This window comes from Convolutriloba macropyga, chromosome 11 (genome assembly GCF_964194025.1).
Source record: "Convolutriloba macropyga chromosome 11, txConMacr16.3, whole genome shotgun sequence".
Lineage (NCBI taxonomy): Eukaryota > Metazoa > Xenacoelomorpha > Acoela > Convolutidae > Convolutriloba > Convolutriloba macropyga.
In genome coordinates, this window is record NC_134478.1 from 35,145,175 (window position 1) to 35,169,504 (window position 24,330).

At 35.9% G+C, this 24,330-nt stretch overlaps 1 protein-coding gene across 16 annotated transcripts in view; it reads left to right on the top strand.

Annotated features, from left to right (window-relative positions):
* LOC142349375 (myotubularin-related protein 13-like) overlaps positions 1–24,330 on the top strand; it is a 235,257-nt gene that overhangs the window by 121,093 nt on the left and 89,834 nt on the right. For 9 of the 16 annotated variants that reach the window (XM_075400867.1, XM_075400878.1, XM_075400874.1 and 6 more), the window contains 4 exons: positions 4,438–4,458; positions 14,651–14,837; positions 15,120–15,137; positions 15,427–15,441. In XM_075400867.1, coding sequence (XP_075256982.1) covers positions 4,438–4,458; positions 14,651–14,837; positions 15,120–15,137; positions 15,427–15,441 — 241 coding nt within the window. Of the gene's footprint in view, positions 1–4,437; positions 4,459–6,143; positions 6,159–14,650; positions 14,838–15,119; positions 15,138–15,426; positions 15,442–24,330 lie in introns of all 16 variants that reach the window. The other 7 variants (XM_075400875.1, XM_075400882.1, XM_075400869.1 and 4 more) reach the window with 6 other exon arrangements.

A 24,330-nucleotide genomic window follows, 5' to 3' on the forward strand; every position in this document is an offset into this window, starting at 1 on the left:
CTCAAATAACGCAAATACGGTCAAGGTCAAGGAGGGAAATCAAAGGAAACGGGTTAAACCAATAAAGCACAGGCACTGAGACTTAATGTTCAAAGACAGTCTTTAGTTATCAAAGTTCCTCAGAGTGTACTGCTAACTGGCACTAGTTAATATTTTTGTTCTCCAATTTGGCAACTAATTTCAACGTGTTGGTAGAATCTTTTAAAACTGCGTGCCAAATTAGATCATTTTTGACACCTGGAACAAAAACTAGGTTGTCGTCAATTTTCAGTTTTTCATTGTGTTCCACACCTGACTTCGGTCAATGGGGTCACTGGCGGCTATTTTTGTGCAATCTGCCGATCACTTTTTAAATCTGTGCAAACTTTTTCAGAATTTTTGAAGTCAAATTAGAGAAGTCATTCTGGTTATGCCTAAACAGGAAACCGAGCGATCGTGTTTTTTGACTAATGATAAGGAATCGAAAAGGTTCATTGAACAGAAAATGGCTTAAGCGATATTTCACCTGCTGCAAATTTGTCTTTTTGATCTCTTCGTTTTTACTGACACCTTTTTACTGTTTTTGATCTGTTTTTCTAAATACGTTAGCGAATCAATTGATTTTGCTCAAGCCTAAACAGGAAGCTAAGCGCAAAAAGAAGTGGTTTTGAGGCGTGGAATTTTTTGACTAATGATAAGGAATGAGAAAAGGTTGTTTGAACAAAAAATAATTTTATCTATTGTGGCTCTTGTTCACGTGCTACAATTTGTCTTTTTTTTTGGTTTTACATTCGCTTTTTTACTCATTTTGATGGGTTTTTTTAAATACGTTCGCGAATCAATTCATAGTAATTTCTTTGTCTGGTTTTTTGTTCTATCGATCAGAAGTCTGTATATAGCTGCGAAGCGGTAAGCTGAACGTAGCTGTATTGCGGTGCTCTTTTTGCGGTGCTCGTCGTATCTATATTGCGGTGCTCCTCGTCTGACGTTCTTTTTCTTTTAACATTTGCTCTAGAGCATTCTTGCGCTTGATTTTTCCAGTGAATTTTCAGACTTGTGCTTTTTGCGTGACCTAAATTGTTCACATTCAGTAATTATGTCTGCTGCTAAAATAAAATTGATTTTAAGTTGAACGGTTACAAGGGCCTGATGGCCAGCAGAGTGGTTAATACTTGTGATTCTGAAGCCCAGGACTGGGTTTCGAATTTCTCTGTTGTCAAAACTTTCTGCACCCAAAATTGTTCTCAATGATACACCCCGTTTGAATTAAAGTTAAAGTGGCCGCGATAACTTTTTTCCGAACTCATTTCCAAACTATTTTACGGCAGGCAAATCTTTTTCGCAGGTATTCGGCCAGTCTTCCGGCTATGTTAATTGTACTATGGGACTTATCCTGCTATGTTTTTTGTTTCTTCTGACGTTCTTTTTTCGTTTTACATTGCTCTCTTTGCAAAGTTGAAAACGTCGGAATGAGTTCCTCTCACTAGTGGAATTTGAGCGCGTGACGTCTCCCCTCTCGCTCTCTCTCTCTCTCTCTCTCTCTCTCTCTCGTTCTCTATCATACGTGAATTACCTTGCTCAACGAAACGAGTTCTGAACGTTACAATTTTTAGTTTGAAAGAATTTAATGTCAAAGAAACTCATGTTCAATTAATATCCCTAATAAATTAAGGTCCCGAGTCTTTTTAACTAGCCATATCAGTTTATCGCTGTCCGTTTTTCATGGTTTTTTAAGCGCCATCAATAACTTTTTATATTCATTTCTGTATCTTTTCTCATCTGTATTCTACGTACGCAAGTCTGTTCCTCAGCTTTTGCGGCAATCTACCGGCTAAGTTATAATTGCTAGTCTAATGTGTTAATTACAATATGCAATCCATTTTCAAAAATAAAACAGGCATTTTTTTGTGCAAACAGTTTTAAGAAAGCAAAACGTTTTCACCAGGGAAGAAGGAAAGGCTTGTTTTGCATTGTTTTGCCTCAACGTTTTTCGAGCAGTTTTTGAGTGTTCTTTGCTTCACGTCATCGGAGTAAAGAGCGAATATTTGATGAATGAAAATGATTTCTATCTTCGCATCTTGCCGATGATTAATTGCAAGAATTTGCGCCATTTTTTGTAACATTTTATGTCAAAGGATATAGGCCTGACCGGAATTATCAGTGGAAATCCATTTCCTTGAATCTACTAACAAGCTTCCCATATTAATCGAGACATCTATCCAGGGGCGCTTCTTGTGTCGTGCTTGTAAAGTGGTATCTGCTCTTGTGGTTCTTGGGATGTTAGTTCTCCACATGCTAATAGACTATGTATAAGTTTGAGCTTATATGTTATCTAAATCATCTTGTCATAATAGTTGAAATATCATTGCTTGAATTTTAATATTCAGGGACAAAGAAACGGAAAGTCCGGTTCTGCATAACTTGTGTGTCGCAAGGTATTGCCACCATCTTTGGCACTTATTGGTTGCGAATGCTTGATAGAAATAATCGGGCCTTTGCTGGTCAAGCTTTGTTTGGATATTTTGATGATCATGTATAAGTCTAAATGTGACGTTTTTGCACATGCTTTGTTATGTCCTTGTGATCTTCAATGTGTGTATTTTTTGAGCACCTATAATAAAATCACAAATTGACAGCAAGTAATATTTAATACTTTTTGGGTTGCATTGCACACTGGCTCTTTACATATTAGCTCATTAATCCAACAGGGGTTCTAATTATGTAATTTGCTAATAAATTTTTAAGATATGACTGTAATGATTAGACCAAGGTTTCAATTATACCTTGATCTGCCGCTCATTTTACTGTACATGCGATTTAATAGGATACAGAAGGAACTTCATAAAGCGAAGAAACATGAAGCTAACTGTGGTTTGGCTATACTTGTTTACAGTAATCAAGTTGTTGAATTTGTTCATGCTGTGTGATAATTTTTGACACACCCTCAATGGCCAAATTGTTCTCATTTGAATAGTATGACCCCTGAATTGCTACACAGAACAGTGCAGATATGCTTGCAAGCTCAAAAGTTATATAGGGATAACATGTAAATTACACTTAATTTAGCGCTCTTATCTTTTTGGGGTGTTCGGACATACGATCATAGACAAAAACAGTCTAATTGTATTAACAAAAGTTTAACTCCAAATTAAGCAACTCGATTTCAGTTTCGATCAAATTAGTATTATTAGACTTAAAACTGATTGTTAAATAAAATGACAGGTTTAATGATAATTGACGTTCCTACAAAAGTCAAAACGAGTCCCTCCCGATGTTCAGCGTCATTATTTTAACACAAAATGGTATTAAGAAATTAATAAATTAACAAAAAATTAATGGCTTTTTAAACCTTTTTAAGCCATATTAGCCACCCACAAATTGCTGATGGTGCATTTTCTGAGCGGTGCAGTAATAAAAAATTCAATGCCAGAGTCAGACTACGCAACGAACTAATCGAAAATATTTCAAGTCGTAGACATCTACCAAATCTAGCGAGAATACCACATGGTTTGAACAGAGCAGCAATGGCCGACGAATATTTGCGGGTCAACGGGAAATGAAAGAGAAATGAAATCGAACGACAGCTGCTTTGAAACAAGGACATTAGAGATAACGCAGCAGCAGCAAAACTGTCCCCCAATTAGTGAGCACCCGTCAGTCAAAGGATTTCAGATGCCAGCTGGCAAATAGCTCACAGTGGCGAGAAGGTTTTTGTATTATGAATCGGGCCAGAAGAGGTTAACGAAAATAATTATGATTTCACCCAACTTTGCTGGCCTCTGATCTGATCGAACAATCGGATGACTGGTTCTGTGTCGTGTCTAATATTCACATATGCCGCAAAATCTACCGAAATATCAGGCGTATGTTTTAAGATTGGGGGTGTGAGTGTATGTGGATAACAGTTAAAGCAAGCAAACTACTTCATATTTTTTTCAAAAATGAAAATATCTGTTAAGTTTGTCCGAGATATCTGTTTTTGATAAGGCGTAAGCATCTGTGGCTCGAATTTGTAACTTATCAACGCTCGCCTCCGCTTTTATCCGCGGCAAGAGTGTTGTCTACAAGTATCTAATTTCGTGATAGTTTACGACATATCAATTAGACCTAAACGAAAGAAAGCCTTACTACCCTCATGACGGCTCTGAAATAATTACTTAATAAATTTGAGCTTTATTTTTAGGCTCATTTAGGGAGTTTTTTGAAGGATTAAATGCCCAAATTTTTCGTCACTGGTTGCATTATACGTTAGTACGAGTGATAAAGTTCATGCCTCTTTGTCATTGATGTCCACGGTAAATTCATCGATTTTTGATCTTGGACATCTCTTACATTAAGTGAAAAAATGGGACAAATTGTTAAGTCTGCATAAGGTCACAAAAGCCTCAAAATTAACAAATATATCACTTTCAAATTAATCACCCTGAAGTTACACATTTTATTTCTTTTGCGCTGAAGGTTCCAAGGTCGTTCAGATATGTAAGTATTTTGGTCTGAGTTCTCTAACTGCTCTGCTCATTTATTTTCACAGGTTGCTCTCAAATAACTTTTTTGAACGATCTTTAGTCTTTTTCTTACTGTTGTGTTCATGTCTATTTACATATTGTTTTATCTGTCAAACAAATGGAGCTTTGACCTCTTTTCTAATGTCAACTCTTGTGGGGCATTTTCCTCCATGTTTATCAATTCAAACGTGTAAAACTTGTAAGTTTATGGAGCTCAACGTAAATAAAAATTGAAACATTTAATTAATAGCCGCCCTCATCTTCTCAGCCGGCTATTATAGCGCTCCTATTTTTACAATTCAAAGAATTTGAATTGTATTGGGGCGCTGTCTTTTTTAAGATCTGTTCACACATTTTCATGATTTTTGAAGTCAAATTGGAGTAGTGATTTTGGTCACGCCGAAACAGGAAATGGAGCGAAAAAGCGAGTGGTTTTGCGGCGTGAAATTTTTTCGCTCTAAATTTAAAGTGAGTGAGAAAACGGTGTTTGAACAAAAATTCGCTTTCTCGCTAGTGGTTTTTTGTTCACATGCGGCAATTTCACTTTGATTTTCACTCTTTCGATTTTTTTGGATCGGATTTTTTTCTAAATGGTTTTTCCAATCCATTCATAGTCCGTTTTAGGTCTAGTTTTTTAGTCAATGAAAATTCTTTCAATTGTACGTCAGGACTTGTCCTGCTATGTTTTTTTTAAGATCTGTTCACACATTTTCATGATTTTTGAAGTCAAATTGGAGTAGTGATTTTGGTCACGCCGAAACAGGAAATGGAGCGAAAAAGCGAGTGGTCTTTTTGACTTCTCTAGGCTAGTTTTTCTCTTCTCTCATTCTGCTAAGAGTGAATTTGAACATTAGTTGCTCAGCAAAGCAATTCAAAATGAACAGAGTCAGTATAAAAAAATTGAAGTCAGAAATAGAAACGGGATAAATCCATAAAGCCCAATTTTAGATGCCCGCTATTTGAACGTCGTCTATTCTTTCAATCCCAATCATGCTTATCGGAATCAACGGCGGCTATTTTCCGGCAATCTGCCGGGTATGTTTAAGTATTAAGTTGAATTTTCTGTGAAAATTTTTAAAAGCTGCATTTACTGAAAATAGAGGAAAAAGAAATAAGGTGCTTTTGGTGTCCTCTTTGGAATAGCCTCTTTGGAAAATAATGATAAAACAAAATGGCTGGTCTGTTATGTATAGCATATCAAAAACAGAAAAGAGTATGAATCCAAATCATGCTTATTCTGATTGCCTCTAGTGATAACCTAAGTATGATTATTTAAGTTAGTTGTTTAACGGTAATTAGGACTGGCAAAACAAATTTGTTGAGCAATATTGAACAGGTTATCGATTCTTTCGCTATTCGCATTACCTCTACTCTTCAGCTTCTGGATCATAACCTGTCTGTTGGCTTTTAGCACAGTAACTAGCACTTGGAATCTGTTTGTTACCCCATCCTAACGCAATTTTACGTTGTTGCAATTTATGGCCCGACAGAAGAAGAATTTATCCTATTGAAATAAAAAATAACGGCGAAGAAATTGTAAACGAGCAATTCTGAGTAATTGTTGTTCCCTGGAGTTATTAGAAACAGATCCGCAATGTTCGTTACCACTTTGAAGAATTGTGACGTCATGTCCAGCGTACACTCACTCACACTTTTCAGATAACCGTAGACTGTGTAAGTTTTGCTGCTTCTATGCCTAACACCTATCCTGTTCTCCCTTTCTTGCCAACAATCTATCTGTTGCAGCTAGTTCCATTCCTTGGTGTTTCCTTAGATATAATGGAACAATTACTAATATTCTTAATATTCTATTTATCGTTAAGAGTGTAGAAATATCGGTTTTAGATAACCATGTTGTACCGTACTGGCATAGTAGTTTTATGTCCGCGTTAATGCAATTCCTAGGTACAATTCCTGTGATTTGTTAGATGTGAATCAACTATTTGTAGGTCCCTGATAATATATCCAATCCTCCAATGGGATGTGGGGGGAGGGGGGTTGGGGTTAGAAACTCTATGAAAGAGACTGAAAACTGACTTTTTGAATATTTAGAAAAAATGTCAAATGTGTATATCCGCAATTGTGTGGTAGTTGAGTGTGTTCGAATCAGTTAGATTGTTGGTATGAATTGTGTGGCTTTAGCAACATCTGATTAATGTGCTCTCCTGTTGGCATTGTGTGCTATCGCTCCTGTGATGATTAGACAGCTTAATGTGTCTTCATGTGCTTTATTATAGAACAGCTATCTGCATCATGATGTACAATTGTTCTCATAAAAGTGGAGTGCACGCTTGCCAATTAGAACAATAGTTTTCCTAAATTTCGGATATTTGATGCAGGTTGAGTTTTCCTTTTTAAAACTTCAACACTTGTGCTCTATGAGGTAGTTTTCCATTAATATTAGCATGCCGATTACTATGACTTGTTATGTAATCTTTTTAATAGCCGCACCGCGATAGCTGGGGCTATTATTGGCCTTCTCTTGGTTTTTTTTACAATTCAAAGAATTTGAATTGTATTGGGGCGCTGTCTTTTTACGACTCGAAGAGGAGTATTGGAGAAGTCTTTTTTTTTTAATCAATTTTATTGGAGTGAATTTTTAAGCGGGAAATGAAACGGGTGAAAAAATTTGGAGTGATTTGGTTGCTGAACAAAAGTGAAGAGCGGAGCGAAAAGAGAGTGACTTTTTGTTCATACCGCTGTTTTTGAGAGAGCGAGAAATTGATGTGTGCAAAAATTTTCTCTGAGCGAGCGAAATTTTTTTGTTCACGTGCGGCTTTTAAAAGCAGTTTTTTTGCAATTTTTCTTTTTTTATGAGGTCTGATTATGATATTGTATTGGATTTGAGCTCGTTCTGATAGGAATTGAAGGTTTCAAGTAGTTAATTTGAGTTTTATGCAAATTTGGAGGTTTTTGATCAGTTTTGCTGATTTTTCGACGAAATTTAATGTATTTTGGCCTTTTTTTTTGTTTTACTGCTTTAAGTGCAATTTGCATAGAAGCTCGTATCTCAAAGAATATCAGGGATATAAATTGATTACAATTTTGTTGGTATAAAACATTTTTTTTCTGAAGAAAAATGACAGAAAAATAGAGAATTTTTCAACCACTTTTTTAATTTTTTGTTTTTTTTCGTTTTTTTTTCAATCGTAGACAATTTTTTTAGCTTGTTATGACTTGCTCATTATTTCGCGAGCATTTCATTGCTCTATTTGCTCAAAGTAACTTTATTTGGTTTTGTTTTTTCTTGTAAAATTTAAACACCTTACGTTTTCTCGTTTTTTTTGTTCATTTTGGTTTTAAATGTCGTTTCTATTCTTCCTGAACCTTTGATAGCATTTGGGGAGTTTTCTAGTGGAATTCAGTTGTTGTAGCTCTTTTGGATGTCTCTCATTTTGATTGATATTAGTTTTGAGTTGTTTTTGTTAAAGAAAATCGAGTAGATCAGCGCAAATTTTGGCCACTTTTTGTCTTTTTTTCTAAGTTTTTTTGCCGATTTCTTCCAATTTAATGTTTTTTTGTTGGTAACTTTTTCTCAATAAGAAGCATTTTTGTAGGTGTTGATTCTATGAATTTGCACTTGAAGGCTTAGCAGGGCAGTTTTCATTTAAACAAATTATACAAAACTCTAATTCGTTAAAGAGTTTTTCTTAGTCTTTTTTTAGTTTGTTGTTTAACGTTTCTCCGCAAGTACTGGGTGGGTGATTGATCTAGCCAAATATATAACTAATTGATATCTATGAGTTATTTATGGGAAGCTGCATGTTATCTTTTTGTAGAGAATTTTGTTTGGATTTTTAGAGAATATTTTTTTTTGCTTTTGTTCTTTGTCAAGTTTCCACTTCTCCAGTCTTTTCTTTGTGAATTGGTTACAATGTCTGTCGATTTGTAATATTCTGGTGATGCATCTGATTAGTGAGAATAGTCAGATTTCTACTTCGAGTCGTTTCCGGAATTCTTCCGGCTATGTTTTTTTTTAAGATCTGTGCACACATTTTCATGATTTTTGAAGTCAAATTGGAGTGGTGATTTTGGTCACGCCGAATCAGGAAATGGAGCGAAAAAGCGAGTGGTTTTGCATCGTGAAATTTTTTCGCGCTAATTTTAAAGTAGAGCGAGAAAACGGTGTTTGAACAAAAATTCGCTTTCTCGCTAGTGATTTTTTGTTCACATGCGGCATTTTCACTTTGATTTTTACTGTTTTTTCGATTTTTTGGATCGGATTTTTTTCTAAATGGTTTTCCCAATCCATTAATAGTTCATTCTAGGCCTAGTTTTTTGTATGAACCGAATTTCCATTTCTGGCTGGTGAATTTTTTTGACATGCGACATTTTGACATTGATTTTCTGTTTTTTTTTTTTTAATTTTTTCTGATTTTTTTTTCAAAATGGTTTTTCCAGTTCGCTCATAGTCCGTTTTAGGTCTAGAGGTTTGTTTGATCAAAGAAAATTCTTTGAATTGTTCGTCAGGACCTGTCCTGCTATGTTTTTTTTTAAGATCTGTTCACACATTTTCATGATTTTTGAAGTCAAATTGGAGTAGTGATTTTGGTCACGCCGAAACAGGAAGTGGAGCGAAAAAGCGAGTGGTTTTGCGGCGTGAAATTTTTTCGCTCTAAATTTAAAGTAGAGTGAGAGAACGGTGTTTGAACAAAATTTCGCTTTCTCACTAGTGGTTTTTTGTTCACATGTGGCAATTTCACTTTGATTTTTACAGTTTTTTCGATTTTTTGGATCGGATTTTTCCGAAATGGTTTTCCCAATCCATTCATAGTCCGTTCTTGGTCTAGTTTTCTGTTTAGTCAATGAAAATTCTTTGAATTGTGTGTCAGGACTTGTCCTGCTATGTTTTTTTATTTCGTCGTCATGATTTTTGTTACGACCATATGACGTCACAGCCACTTTTTGTTCATTCGTTCATGCAATTTCAACTGAATTGCATGTGTGACGTCATTTTTCGCTCTTAGTGGAGCGAGTTTTTTGTTCATGCGCGTGATTAAATTTTTGGTCACACTTGACTTACCTCACTCTCAAAAATGACTTCCTCTTTTTGAAATTGACTTTTATTTACTTTAATTCAAAGAGATAAGGTCAAATGGGTGTGTTTCACTCTAAATGAAGGTTATTTGAGATCAGCTAATAGAGGCAGCAAAAACTTATACAGATTTTTAATCAAAATATAACATATCAGCCTTCAATGAAAAGACGAATTTTTTTGGTCTGCCTCTTTTACTGTTTTTTTTGAGTCTGCAGATCTACGAAGCTATTGCCGCTATTTTCTGGCAATCTGCCAGCTATGTTATTAATTGGTCTGCAACAAGGTTTGTAGCAAGTATTTTAGTCCTGTTTGTCTATTTTATCATGCAATTTTTCCACCGACCAATAAGAATTTCGTGACTTTTTGTCTTGAGAAACTGGTAAACCCGGGAAACTAAGTCGCTGAGCAGTTCTCTTAGACTTACTGGTCTCTAAGTTTGTGCATCACTTACCGAGAACGTGTATAGTGCGAAACCCCCCCCCCCACTATCTATCCGTTCCATTTTGCTGCGTGCCGGTAGATGATTGGGATACTGACAACTACCGAAGGCAACATTTTGTCATTCGTTTGAGAGCAATTCTTCCGAAGATAGTTGGTTACGTGTGGTGTGGTCATCCCCAGTGGGTTCAAATACTCCGACCTCATATGAGGAACAAACATAAAATGAAGTTATTCATGCCATTTTCAATAGCCGCCCTCATCTTCTCAGCTGCACCTCTGGCGGATTTATGCCTTTTTAAATTGCTCTCAAAGGATGTTGGTATCAACTATATTAGTTCTGCGGTCTTTTTATACAATTTTTTGCTTGACCGATTTTTCGTTTGACGCTTTTGACTTTTTGTCCACAAAAACGTGATAAACAGGTACAGGCCGGAGGACACATAGTTCTCTTAGAGCCTTACGGCTCACTAGTTTCTGATTAAACAGTCCACCGAAAATTTATGGCGTAAAGAGCGGTACTTAGATCTGAGAGTATGACCCCATTCCTTTAACACCCACTTAACTTACCTCTCCCCTACCCCTTTCCAACCTCTCCACTGCGTTCCACGCGTAACCCCGCACCTTTGCCCTCACTCGATCTCACCAGCTGGAATGAATTGGCGTGAATTCACTTCTAAAACTCAAATCAGAAATATCAAAATTCTTTAACTGCTCCCAAACGAGGTTTGCATCAAAAATATATTAGTACTGTTGATCTTTTCATGCGATTTGTCATACTACGGATATTTGTTTGAAATTTATTTGTCTCACTATTGGAGGTGCGTTCTCAAAAGTCGCTGAGTAGTTTTATGTCTTCACTAGTCTTTAAGTGTGCAATTTTTTTTTTGAAACATGTAAATTACTGAGACTATAACCCTAAGGTTAGATATCTACATGCTCTAAAATGTTAAATAAATTAATCAGCATTGTTATTAATATAGTAATCTTCAAATTGTGGCTCTTCGTTTTTATAGGTAAAAATAGGATTTGAAGGCTCCTATTTGTCTATTAACGGGTACTTTCCTGTGTTGATCGAGCAAAAACTCGGTTAAAACATTTTTAAAGCAAGTTTTACTGTTAAAAGTTCTTATTGAAGAGGGCAATTTGTTCCATTTTTGAACGCTTTTCAAGATTAAAGATTTGTTATTCCACTTCGTTTTCGTTTTCTTTTTTTATAATAATTTGATTTGTTCTGTTGTTCTGTCTGGCGTTATGGCGACTAGTAAACATTTTAAAATTTTCGGATGTTTCCCATTGTTTTATATCTGTTTGTAGCTTCATTAGGCTAACTTTTGAGATAAACAATTCGGCTGGTAGCATACGATCCTTAATGAGAAGATCAATGGAGTGGTCAAATTTTTGACGAAAATAACAAACTTTTATTCCCCAGTTAATATGCCTGTTTATGCGGTTTATGTTTTTCACTGTAAGAGTTTGAAGGAATACTCCACTGAAAGAAAGATGAGAGAGTACAACTGACTTGAAAACATCAATTCTTACTTTCAAAGGTATTTGATTTCTTACAAGATATAAAGAAGGAATTGCATTAGCCATTTTGATTAAAACTGAATTCAGGTGATTTTCAAAGGTTAAGTTTGAATCAATTTGTACTCCCAGATAACGACATGCATGAGCTGGTTTGATAACTTCGCCTTTAAAAGAAATTTCTGGATCCGAATTAGTATGATCTGTAAAGAATAACATCTCTGTTTTATCGGCATTTAATGTGAGTTGATTCTCTGTCAGGTATTTGTCTGTTTGTTCTAATATTTTTTCAATTTTTTGGGGAATATTTTCATTACGTTCGAATTTGCATATAATACTAGTGTCATCAGCAAATTGAACAACATCATTTTCACCTTCCAGCTTTTCAGAAAAATCGTTGACATATAACAGAAAAATAAGAGGTCCTAACACAGTTCCTTGTGGAACACCATGATTAATAGTTAATTTATCTGATAAGTCATTACCCAGTTTTACGCCTTGTGTTCGATTTTCGAGAAAAGATTTGAGAAGTAAAATTGTTGATTGAGAGAGGCTGAAATTTTCAGCTTTCTTGAGAAAGATTTCATGTGAAATTGAATTGAAAGCTTTTGCAAGATCTAAGAACACAGCACCTGTGTCGTTATCTTGCTTATTTCCTATTATTTTTTCAATAAAGTAAAGAACAGCATCAGTAGACGACTTTCGAGATTGGAAACCGAATTGTTTTTTGTTCAAGAGCGCAAATTTTTCAAGATATTCTAATAACTGATTAAGTAAAAGCCTTTCAAAAACTTTTGCAAAAGTTGGTGTTACAGAAATTGGACGATAATTCGTTAAAACAGAAACATCTCCTTTTTTGAAAATTGGTGTGATGTGTGCATCCTTAAGAGTTGTTGGAAAAACTTTCTCTTGAATACAATCGTTAAATATAATCTGAAGATGTGTCCCAATAGCATATTTTCCGGATTTCAATGCCCAAGCATTGATGTATCCCGGCCCTGGTGCTTTGTTGTTGTCTAGATTGTCAATAACTTAATAGATTTCCCTCAAAGTAAAAGGTCTAAAATTAAACTCTTGAAAAGTTCGCTCTATTTTTTCGACGTTCAATGGAACAATCTGCCCTCTGTAGATGCCCATTTCGCTGAAAACTCTGTTAAAAGCGTTACATATTGATTTTTTATCTTTCGTTTTTTTACCATTCTCATCAATTTCAGTGATGTTTGGACTGTTATTTTTCTTTCCAATTTTTTTCTTAATGAATTTCCATTTCTCTTTTGTGGTTTCAATTTTCTTAAAAAAATCCTCTGAAAATTGATTTTGTGCTTCTTTTAACTTTCGGTTTACAAGTTGCGATATTTTTTAAATGACGCAAAAGATTCAGCACTTTGTGTCAGTTTGTACTCATTGAAGTAACGATGTTTCTCAGAAACTAAATGTTTAATTTCTTTTGTCATCCAAGGTTTTTCTGAAGTAGTCTTTTTTATATTAGAAACTAATTTCTTCTCTGTTGGTGCATTTGAGTATTGTCAGAAAAATTTTGTTAAACTCTGCAAACATTTCATTGCAGTTTCTTTGTTGATAAACTGTTCTCCAATCTGCAAGAGCCAGATCTCTATTAAATTTTTCCTCGACAAAATTTTTTGTATCTCGTTTAAAAAAAAATTTTGTTTTTCTTCTAACAACAAAAGTTTGCTCTGAAAAAATATTACATTATGATCAATATCGAAAGGAGGTAAGCAGACTTTCCAACTAGTGATTTGCTTATTAGACGAGAAACAGTGATCTATCAAACTTTTTTTTTGTTGCTTATGCGTGTAGGAATATCAATGTTAGATAACTGTAATCCTAGTCCCTCCGCTAAATTCTGAAGGCTTTTCTGCCCAAATCGCCAGTGTACAAATCGCCTAAGCTGCCGAGAAGACGTAAGTTTGCGGGGATGAGGGGCAGTTTTCTTGGAAGTACCTGTTTTTGATTAATTGCTCTCAAACGAAGTTTGTAGCAATTATATTAGTCCTGTCGGTCTTTTTTTAATGCGATTTTTCGCTTGACCGATTTTTCGTCTGAAGCTTTTGACTTTTCGTCCTCAAAAACGGGATAAACAGGTAGCGCCCAGCGGGCATTAAGTACTCTTAGAGCCTTTCAGCTCTGTTTCAGCTCAAACTGTTTTGGAGACTTATACTTATGGTGTGAAGGGCGGTTCGCCTCCCCCCCCCCCCCTGTTGACCCCCACCCCCACTATTGCCTCCAACCCCCACCACGCTGTTGCCCCCCATCAGCCCCCGGTGCCCCCCCCCCGTGGCTAGCTACTGACGAAGCCAACCGCTTGCCGGTCGTTTGAGAGCAATTCGCCCGATGTTTAAGTTTTGTTAATGAACTGAGAAAAGAATGGAAAACTGGAAGATTTGGAATTTCTTCTCCGAAATGTTTCGCAAATCTTTTTAGAGGGCTTTTTTTAGATGATTTAATTATGCATCGGAGGTCTTAATTAAGCTTTTGTTAAAAAAAACAATTTGCAGCGCAGTTAATGCCAAATTTTTAGCGATAGAAGAGAAAAGATATGATTATAAAAGTATAAAGAAATTTTTAAAAAAGTTGCCCTGAACTAATGGCAAACATGTTCCTTTTTATAAGATAAAGTTCATGAGCAAAGAGGAAGTTTTGAATCCGTCGTTAAGTTTGATATCATCATTTGAAGTCATATTTTTCTCTCTCTCTCTCTCTCTCACTATAAGTTTGTAATGATCTTCAACAGATCGTGTCAACTGTGTCTTAGTGTGTTTATTCGCAATATCTGAGTATTAATCATTACCTGCTCCCGAGCCTTGAAATTGAAGGCAGCATCCTGGTGAGTTTGATTGTCACACAACCTCGGATGTAGTTAAATGACTGTTTGCACTAAATTTATTATTAATAGGCTTTCCATTTTTCGTACTTTTTAACCAAGCCGCTTCTCTAAACACAGTGCGTTTGTTTATGTACCAATATCGGAGCGCCAATACTGTAGTTGAGACTAGTAAACTATTTTCTCACTCAATTCTTTGTAACTACTTAGAGGAAATTGGTTTTTAACAATTCTATTAGTTTTGCTTTCAAAATGTGCTGATTTCAAAGTAACCTTCATATTATCTATTAACAGTGACCTTTATTGTTAACCCTATTTTAGCGGTCCAAAGTGTTCAAGATGTCCAGTTTGGTCCTGGCTCAGGCGGCGCCAGTTCCTCGTCTGCGAACTCTACAAAAGAGTTCAGAGATTTCATCCGGGCTATGTTGGACGTGATCCCTGGTGCAAAAGATCACGAACATATGCTGGCTTCTCCAAACCCAATGAAGAGGTCATCTAGATCTTCAAGGTATGAGAACTGATACCTGATCAAATAAGCAGGCATTAGTATTCAAATATGCCTTAATTAGAAATCAATGCGAATGCACCCTTCACTCAATGTTTTTGAGCTAGAACTATTTTGATGTCTGTTTATAGCTTAGATGTTCTCAAAGCGATATAAAAAAATCTAGATAAAGTGATGTAAAAAATTCAGATACTTCAATATGGTAAGAGTGCAGATAATAGTTTTTATGCGCTTCCTGCATTTTGGTCGATGTTTCAAGTCGCAAACAAGTACTGCATGTTGTAGGAACTTGTTTGATCTGCAGTAAGTTCTTATTGTGTCAAGTTGAATCTGTTTCTGGGATTTTGTTTACGATCACATCCAAAATCTTGATTGACCTAATTGTTGTATAACTGTTGTTATTTGTTAATAATACAGTGAGTGGGTAAAAACTGTATGCTTATTTCGCCCTCATCTTTTGACGTTCAATTGTGATGTAAAATAATCTTAGGAAGTGATTGTTAGCAAGATTCAGCTCTCTATCTGTGAATTTTCCATCCTGATTCCTGAATTTGTTCAAAGTGAGAGAGTGAGTGGGTCTTTGGCTATTTAGTGTTGACTTGCAAGGGTACGTTTCTTTTGATACCAATTAGTCACCATTAACTTGGGGTGTAACCGACAAACCAACATAACAACAAGAATACGTTTGCTGTATAAGCTTCAATTTGATGGCCGAATATAATTGGGTTCCTATTCAAACGCTAAACTGAATTATATTTTGATGTTATTATTAACCTTTTTGTTGCTATGAAGGTTGAGTGAATGCCCGAATCCTGTAATTTCACTTTAATTGCTCGATTACACTAATTCAGTTCTCGTGTGAGAGATACCATTTACCACAACTCATATTTTGTAGAACAACGATTAATATTCAACATCATATATGAGAAAAATGAAATCAATTTGGGGGAATGTATTTCAAGCACATCTCACTATTCCTTTTGGTTTCCTTTTGTTGTGTTTCTGGGTATATTTGTTATTTTGATTATTACAAGATCTGGGACACAGGGTGATGCTTGTATGAGTTAATTTGGTCCGGTTGATCAGTTTTTTTCATACTTCTGTTTTGACGTGATTATTACACTTTTTTACAGCTGCGAAGCTGTAAGCTGTGCGGAGCTGTATTGCGGTGCTCTTGGTTGTTTTACAATTCAAACAATTTGAATTGTATTGGGGCGCTGTCTTTTTACGACTCGGAGAGGAGTATTGGTTTTCTGAAGGTTTTTTCGACTCGAAGAGGAGTATTGGTTTTCTTAAGGTTTTTTAAAACCGGAAGTACTATTCGTTCAGACGCTGTTTTGACCTAAAGTGAGAAGCATTGCCGTGTGAATTAATTTTTTCTGAGCGAGAGAAGTTTTTTGATCATGCGCTGCGTTTAGTGAAAGACTTTTTGACTTTGAAAATTAGTTTTTGACTGAATGGCACATGTAGATAACCGTTTTTAGCCATTTTTCGTCTAAGTGGCCAAGTTTGTTTTGCTTGTAATTTGTTAATTGCTCTCAAACGAAGTTTGTAGCAATTATATTAGTCCTGTCGGTCTTTTTTTTATGCGATTTTTCGCTTGACCAATTTTTCGTCTGACGCTTTTGACTTTTCGTCCTCAAAAACGGGATAAACAGGTAGTGCCCAGCGGGCATTATGTGCTCTTAGAGCCTTTCAGGTCTGTTTCAGCTCAAACTGTCTTGGAGACTTATACTTATACTTATGGTGTGAGGGGCGGTTCTTAGAGGTTGACACCCCCCCTTTGTTGACCCCCCCACCCCCACTATTGGCTCCACCCCCCCCCCACCGCGCATTTGCCCCCCCCCCACCCAGTGCTGCCCCCATCAGCCCCCGGTGCACCCCCCCCCCCCGTGGCTAGCTACTGAGCAAGCCAACCGCTCGCCGGTCGTTTGAGAGCAATTCGCCCGACGTTAGTCGGTTATGTTTTTTTTTGTAGAAATAGTTTTTATTCGATGCTAAATTTAAATGTAAACCTCGGAAATTGATACCACAGTGTTTTGCAGAGCCTGAAAATGCATTAGAAGTTCAAAATTGGCAAATATTTCTGGATTGTTTAGTTAATTTTTGGCTTTTTTTCTATCATTTTCTTTATTTTTGGATCCTTCAGCCTTCTTTTTGTCAAAAATTGGTAAATATGACAACTTCCCTTTGATAATCCGTATACGCAACGCCTCTTTCTACCTCGATGTAATTTTGTTTCACAAAATTGTACATATGCGAATCCGATTTTGGTAGTTTTTTCCATTTTTTCTGTTTTTTGTTTGTATTTTGGTTTTAATTACTAGAACAGTCCTTTTGTGCAACACGAGGGACTTTAATTTTGTTTCAATAGGCATTCATTCATTTTTTAGCGTTTAGTTTTTGAAAAACAGGTAAAGTTTTTTTCAGTCAGTGGTCTTTAAAACTTTTTGACTTTTTTTTGTATGTTTTGTATGTTTAAATTTCGCTTTTTCTTTTTTTAATCTGTTCAGGAGGATGAATCTCTGTCTCGGATGTCTTTAGCTCGTTATCTTTTCTATTTCTCGATTGCTGAACAATGAAATGTATTCGTTTTTCTTGGTTTTTTTAACTTTCAAAAATCAAGAATCAGTCTTTGCTACGGTGTTCCTTACATTGTGTCCATATTCTTCACATTTTAGTTTGCATGATTCTAGCTTTGTACTGGCACCTAGATTTATATTGGTTATATTGATTTTTTCAGTTGTTAGGATTTCAGCTTTTTCTTAGATTTTCGTCATTTCTTTTGTCTTGTGTTAAGGCCGTACTGAGATTTTGCTAGCAAGCCATTTCCAAAATCGCTACTTATTACTAATTTTTGCATTTTTCGTCCTGTCTTGGTATTGTCTTTAAACAATTTTTGGCCTTTGAATGTTATTCTGTTGCTTATGTCTTTTCTATGATTACTGTAATTTTTGAATTACTATGAAATCATGTTGTCTCGCATATAAACAACAATGAAGAAGTGTGTTTAGAGTTTATCTTAATTGCAATGATTTGAAATATAATTGTAGTGGTTTTATGATTCCTAAATTTGAGCATTCTTTTCTGAAAAAATTTAACTTAGTTTCAAAGATTATTATTTTATCTGCCGTTTGCTTTCGCGATCTTGTTGAGATTAGAATCATGAATTATTTGAGGGCAATTGATAGCCCTGGTGAATTTTTCAACCTATCAGTATGTCGACCATCCTAATTATTTCGGAATTTTATAACGTTACCAAACGTTTCATCAATATATAATTTTAGTGCTTTCTGTTTTTCTTGGTGACTGGTTTAAATTTCACCAATTTTTTGATCAGACCTGGAGAGGTAATGGGTTAATGGTCTAATACAAAAGGTGATGGCTTCAGCTGCAATTGATTTGTGCAACTTTGGCGCTTCGAATTGCTTCCGGAATTATTCCGGCTTTGTTTTTTTTTATGGGAAGTACTATTCGTCAGACGATGTTTTGACCTAAAAGCGAAAGTGAGTAAAATTGCCATGTGAACTAATTTTTGCTGAGCGAGAAAAGTTTTCTGATCATGCGCTGCGTTTAGTGAATGACTTTTTGACTTTGAAAGAAATATTTGACTGAACGGCACTTATAGATAATTTTTTTAGCTGTTTCTTCGTCTAAATGGCCCGGCCCAATATTTTTTGCTTATAAATTGTTTTTTTTTTGTAGAAATATATTTTTTTCGGTGCTATATTGAAATTTAAACCTCGGAAATTGATACCACAGTGTTTTGCAGAGCCTGAAAATTCGTTTGAAGTTCAAAAGTGGCACATTTTTCTTGATTTTTCAAGTTAATTTTTGGCTTTTTTCTATTAATTTCTTCATGTTTGGATCTTTCAGCCGTCCTTCTGTCAAAAATCAGTTAAAATTGCAATTTCACTTGGATAATTCATGTAGTCAATGCGTATTTCTACCTCAATGTAATTTTGTTTTATAGCATTGTACATATGCTAATCCGATTTTGGTAGTTGTTTTCCAGTTTTTCTGTTTTTTTGTATTTTGGTTTAAATTACCAGAACAGTCCTTTTGTGCAACGTGACTTTTTTTTCGTTTTGGTAAAAATTCAGTCATTTTTGGCGTTAGATTTTTGAAAAACAGTTAACTTTTTTCATAAATGCAGTCTCGAAAATTTTTTGACCGTTTTTTGAAATTTTTCGTATGTTTAATGCGGCTTTTACTTTTTTGTACTGTTGAGGAGGATAGATCTTTGTCTGGGATGACTCGTTGTCTTTTCTAAGTCTCGAATGCTAACGATGAAATCTATTCTTTTTTGATTTTTTAACTTTCAAAAATCAAGAATCAGTCTTTGCTACGGTGTTCCTTACATTGTGTCCATATTCTTCACATTATAGTTTGCATGATTCTATCTTGTACTGGCACCTAGATTTATATTGGTTATATTGATTTTTTTAGTTGTTGGGATTTCAGTTTTCTCTGAGATTTTCGTCATTTCTTTTGTTTGCAATTGATTTCATTCAACATAAGGCAGTAGTGAGAGTTTGCTGGCAAGCCTTTTCCAAAATATCTACATTTTACTAGTTTTTGCAGTTTCCGTCCGGTCTTAGTATTGTTTCTAAACGATTTTTTCTATGATTATTTTAATTTTTGAAATAGTATTTAATCTGTCTAGAATATATGCAAAAAAGAAGTATGTGTTGTTTTTGTCTTAATTGCCGTGATTAGAAATCTAATTGTAATGGTTTTCTGATTCTTAAATTTGAGCATTCTTTTTGGAAAAGTTAAGCTTAGTTTCTAAGGTTGTTATCTGCCGTTCGCTTGCGCGATCTTTTTGAGTGTAGAATCATGAGTTGTTTGAGGGGAATTGATAGCCCCGTCCGCTTTTCCAGCCTATCAGTATTTTGATCATCCTAATTATTTGGGACTTTTTTACCGTTACCAAAAGTTTTTTACACAAAATTTTGCTGTGATTTGTTTCTGTTGGTGCGTGGTTCAAATTTCACCAATTTTTAGATTAGACCTGGACAGGTAGTGAGTTAATGGTTTAATACAAAATGTACTGGCTTCAGCTGCAATTGCGGTTTTTTGTTAAGTTTTGACTCTTCGAGTCGCTTCCGGAATTCTTCCGGCTATGTTTTTGTTAAGATCTGTTCACAAATTTTCATTTTTGAAGCCGAAATGGTGTTGTGATTTTGGTCACACCGGAACAGGAAGTGGAGCAAAAAAGCGAGTGGTTTCGTGGCGTGAAATTTTCTCGCTATTGTTTTAAAATAGAGTGAGAAAAAAGTGTTCTCTCTAGTGGTGTTTGGTTCACATGCGGCTTTGATTTTTACGTTTTTTTTTCGATTTTTTGGGTCCCTAATAAAAGGCTTCCTCGGAATGAATGTTAACAAGCTTTATTAATTTATTGCTGAATTTTCGTTACCTAGCGTTTTGAGGGGCATCGATTTTATTATCCAATTTAGATCTATCTGTTTCTATCTCTTTTATACGGCAGGCAAGTCTATTCTTTCGCAGCTATTCCGGCAGTCAGCCTGCTATGTTACTTCAACATGAAATCAATCGATCTTATTTTTGAGTTGGCAGAATTTTTGCAAGTTTTAAAATCGGTGTTTTAAGTGCTCTCAAACTACGTTTTTAGAAATTATATTAGTCTTTTATCTTAAGCGATTTATCGATTGTTCAGTTTTTCTGTCGGACTATTGGACTTTTGTCCTCAAACACCGGATAAATTGGTGAAGCCAAAAAGAAATAAGTCGCCGAGCAGCTCTTTTCTACGGATAGGTTTTGCTGTTCTTTGAGTATACGGCTCACAGAAACTGCGGAGGAGGTATAAATAACATCATGATTTGAATATCAAATTTGGAAATTTTCAACCTACCTCTTCCCACCTATCAAATATTAACCCGCCAACCAACCAGTGCGGCTAACCTCCCTAATCAAGCTACCAAATCCGACTCATCGCCAGTTGTTTGCGAGTAATTCGGCTGATGTTATATTAGACTATTTTTTAATTGCTCTCGAACAAGGAAGTTTTATTCTAAACGTGCAGCTTTTATTCTAAACGTGTGTCTTGATGCAAAAATTTTGCTTAGCTATTTTTGTCTAGAACATTCTTTCGATTTGACTTTTCGTGTGATTTTTTCACGCTTTACTTCTTAATTTGTGCATGATCTAAGTTGCTCTTGTTCATAAGTTAAGTCTGTAAGAAACGATTGGACAAGATTTCTCAAGGGCCTGATATTCGAGTGCTCAATGCTTCGGTCTAGCACGCAGTGTTCGAGGGTTTGAACCACTCCCTAGTCTTTGGACCGATCAAAAAATATTATTTAGGCTACGCTCCTTCTGAAATAATTTGCCCGCCTGTCGTTCGAGAGCAATTTTTTGGACTTTCTCGGTCTATGTTTGTTATACCGAAAAAGAATAGACTGAGATCAGTGATTCGGGATAAATTTTCTCTACAGGATTAAGATAATGTAATAAAGCACCATCTTCTTCTTCTTTCCGTTACATCTCCATTCGGAGATCTGGACCCGGCATTTGGGTAAAAGTGTTCGGGATACTTGGTTGCTTCGTGAGACTTAGTTATTTCTTGTTTTCCTTTGTTGTACTACTTGCAGTTTTGGAGGTCGTCTGGAAGCTCTGCGGTTAACCCTCTATTGGGTAAATTGCATGGCTTCCAGGCCTTTATAAAGGTCTTTCGACAATACCTGGACGAACTCTGGATCGGCGTGGAGTCCATCGCCGCTGGTCCCGACAAACGTGAACTTCTTGTGTTCGATGAAGAGTACTTTCCTTTCTTTGCAGACTGAGCGGCACATCTTGTTCATCTCGATAATCTTACTTTCGTAGCCTTTGCGACTAGGCATCTTGCTTACCGCTACTATTAGCCCAGCTTTCTTGTACTGGTCGATGATGGATCTCACGAGTGCTGTCCAGAACCGTCTTCCCGTTTGCCGGAGGTGAATCGCCGTATTGATAAGCTTGAAGTCGGCTTCTCTCCAAGTATTGGTACAGGAAGTATCTCGTCCGGCAGCGTAGCCTAAGCTAAACGCACTGTCGGACCCAGAGCCCCCCTGGTTTTGGTATTTGCTCGTGCTTATTTACTCCGCACCCTTAAGCACCATCTTCGTGTATCTTTTTATCACTCTCATCATCATCTTTGGTTTTATTTAGATGTGAGAGTATTCAAATTTGCAAACAGTTGGCTAGCTTAACCTCTTTACCTTTGCTTTTTGCAAATACTTGCTGTTAGGAGTTAAACAAAAACTTGAAGTTAAACAAAAAAGTTTGAATTTTTGTTTTGTATATTTTCTCCGATTTTGAGCAGCTTTAGGCTCTATGTCTTTGTTCAAATTTTTGCTGAAGCCATCAGCCTACTGTAGAGGAGAGCTGAGTGAAGTCCTTGACTCTTCTGAGAGATAATGAGAAGTCTTAAGCTAGATATTTTCAATCTATTTCTTTCTAAATATATTGATGCAGAATACATTTTGGGTTTAAAATCACTTTTCTAATTAATAGCCGCCCTCATCTCAGCCGGCGCTATTATAGCGCTACTGTTTTTTTCACTTCGTCGAACAAAAAAATGTTTCGCTTTACCTGATTTTACAGCTTTTTCAACATTTTGCGTGAAATCTTTTTGACTTCTCTGGGCTAGTTTCTCTCATTCTGCTAAAAGTGATTTTGAGCATCAGTTGCTCAGCAAAGCAATTCAAAATGAACAGAGTCACTATAAAAAAGTGAAGTCAGAAATGGAAACGGGATAAACCCGTAAAGCCCAATTTTAGATGCCCGCTATTTGAACTTCGTTCCTATAAGTCTTAGTTACCATCTCTAATGCTTATTGGTATTGATAGTAGCCCCTGTAGCCTCTCTCTAGGAAACAGAAGTATGTTCAACTACGAAATGCAATCGAAATAAATCGAACTTAAAAAATGTTTTTGTACAAAAATCTTTTTTCAATATCTTCTATTCTTTCAATCCCAATCATGCTTATTGGAATCAACGGTGGCTATTTTCCGGCAATCTGCTGGGTATGTTTAAATAATTGTTATCACTCAACGTGCAGTGACGTGAGTGCGCTAAATACAAAAGTAATTTACGGATCTTCAGTAATTAATTCTGTGACTAATTGGACTTCAACTCTGTATCTCGTGAAACGATAAGCAAACTTATTTCGCTTCTGTTACGCACAAATTGGTGGTCGTAATTTTTCCCTGAATTTAATGCAATAGCTCAGCCTTCTAATTAAAGGTAAAAAACAATTTTGAGGAAAAAACGCAAATTCTTTTACTTGTTCGCAATGCTTGGGTTTGGAGTTTTTCCTATAGAGGACTTCTCATGGTTTTATGTAGTTGCTGCTGACAGAATTTTGAAGCAATTTTTGAAGTCGTGTATTTTAAAATTTTATTTATGCGTCTGTAAATATAATTATTTTTTTAAGTTTTTTTATTGTTAATACTTTTGTCTGTATTTTGATTACTTTGTCGTCCTTTTTGTTTAAGGCCTGATCCCTAGGTTCTCTATCGCTCTCACTCCCTATTAGAAGTTCTGATATATTTCCGAGCTTTTTAGGTATTATTGACGGCCACCTTCATCTTCTCAGCCGGCTATTATCGTGGGTCTTTTTTACTTTATCGATTAATATTGTGTTTCGCTTTATTTCATTTTGCAGCTTTTTCCACATTTTGCGTTTAATCTTTAACTAGTTCTTGCCTATTTTTAATTAATATTGCACGAAGTTTGAAGCAATTATTGTAAACGTGATGGTCTTTTTTGCCAATTTTGTGCTTGACCGTTATGACTTATCGAGTGACATCTACGCTCTGACGTTTTTGACCTGCGTGATCTAATTTTCTCTCTCATCCGCAAGTGTCATCAGCTGAACTTACTGAACTCACGTGGCGGCTTTTTAAAAAATCTCAAATGCAAAGTGCGCCGAAATTGGTTTGTTCTTTTCTCTCTGGGTTTTATTAGTTGTTAAAGTGGTATATAACATCTACTGACGTCATTTGAAGCCTCTTAGTGAATTTAGTTACTCCTCACTTCCCGGATGAAGCAGGCTCTATTAGATTCGAGTTCCCACTACTTTTTCGAGAGCAACTGTTCCCACGTTAGTTGGTTATGGTATTAATAGCTGAACTAGTATTTCACGCATTGATTTACGCAATATGGAGAATACGGTCAATGTCAAAAGAGTAAAATCAAAAGAAATGGATAAGTCGATAAAGTTCTGTCATTGAGTCTTTTTGCATTAGGTTATCAGAGTTCACTAGAGCGAGTGCTAGCTGCTTTTTTAAGCTTACTAGCTTTTCATATAGAGGCTGAAGCTAAGTATAGTTTTAGAATCTAACTGAAACCACTCTGAATACGAACACTTTCTTGGAACTTCGGAAAAAAAGCTGTCAATTTTTGTTTCTTTTTCAATCCCGATGTGCGTAAAGCGCGGCAACGGCAGCTATTTTCGGACACTTTTCTGGCTAGATGTCTCCGCTCATTCAGC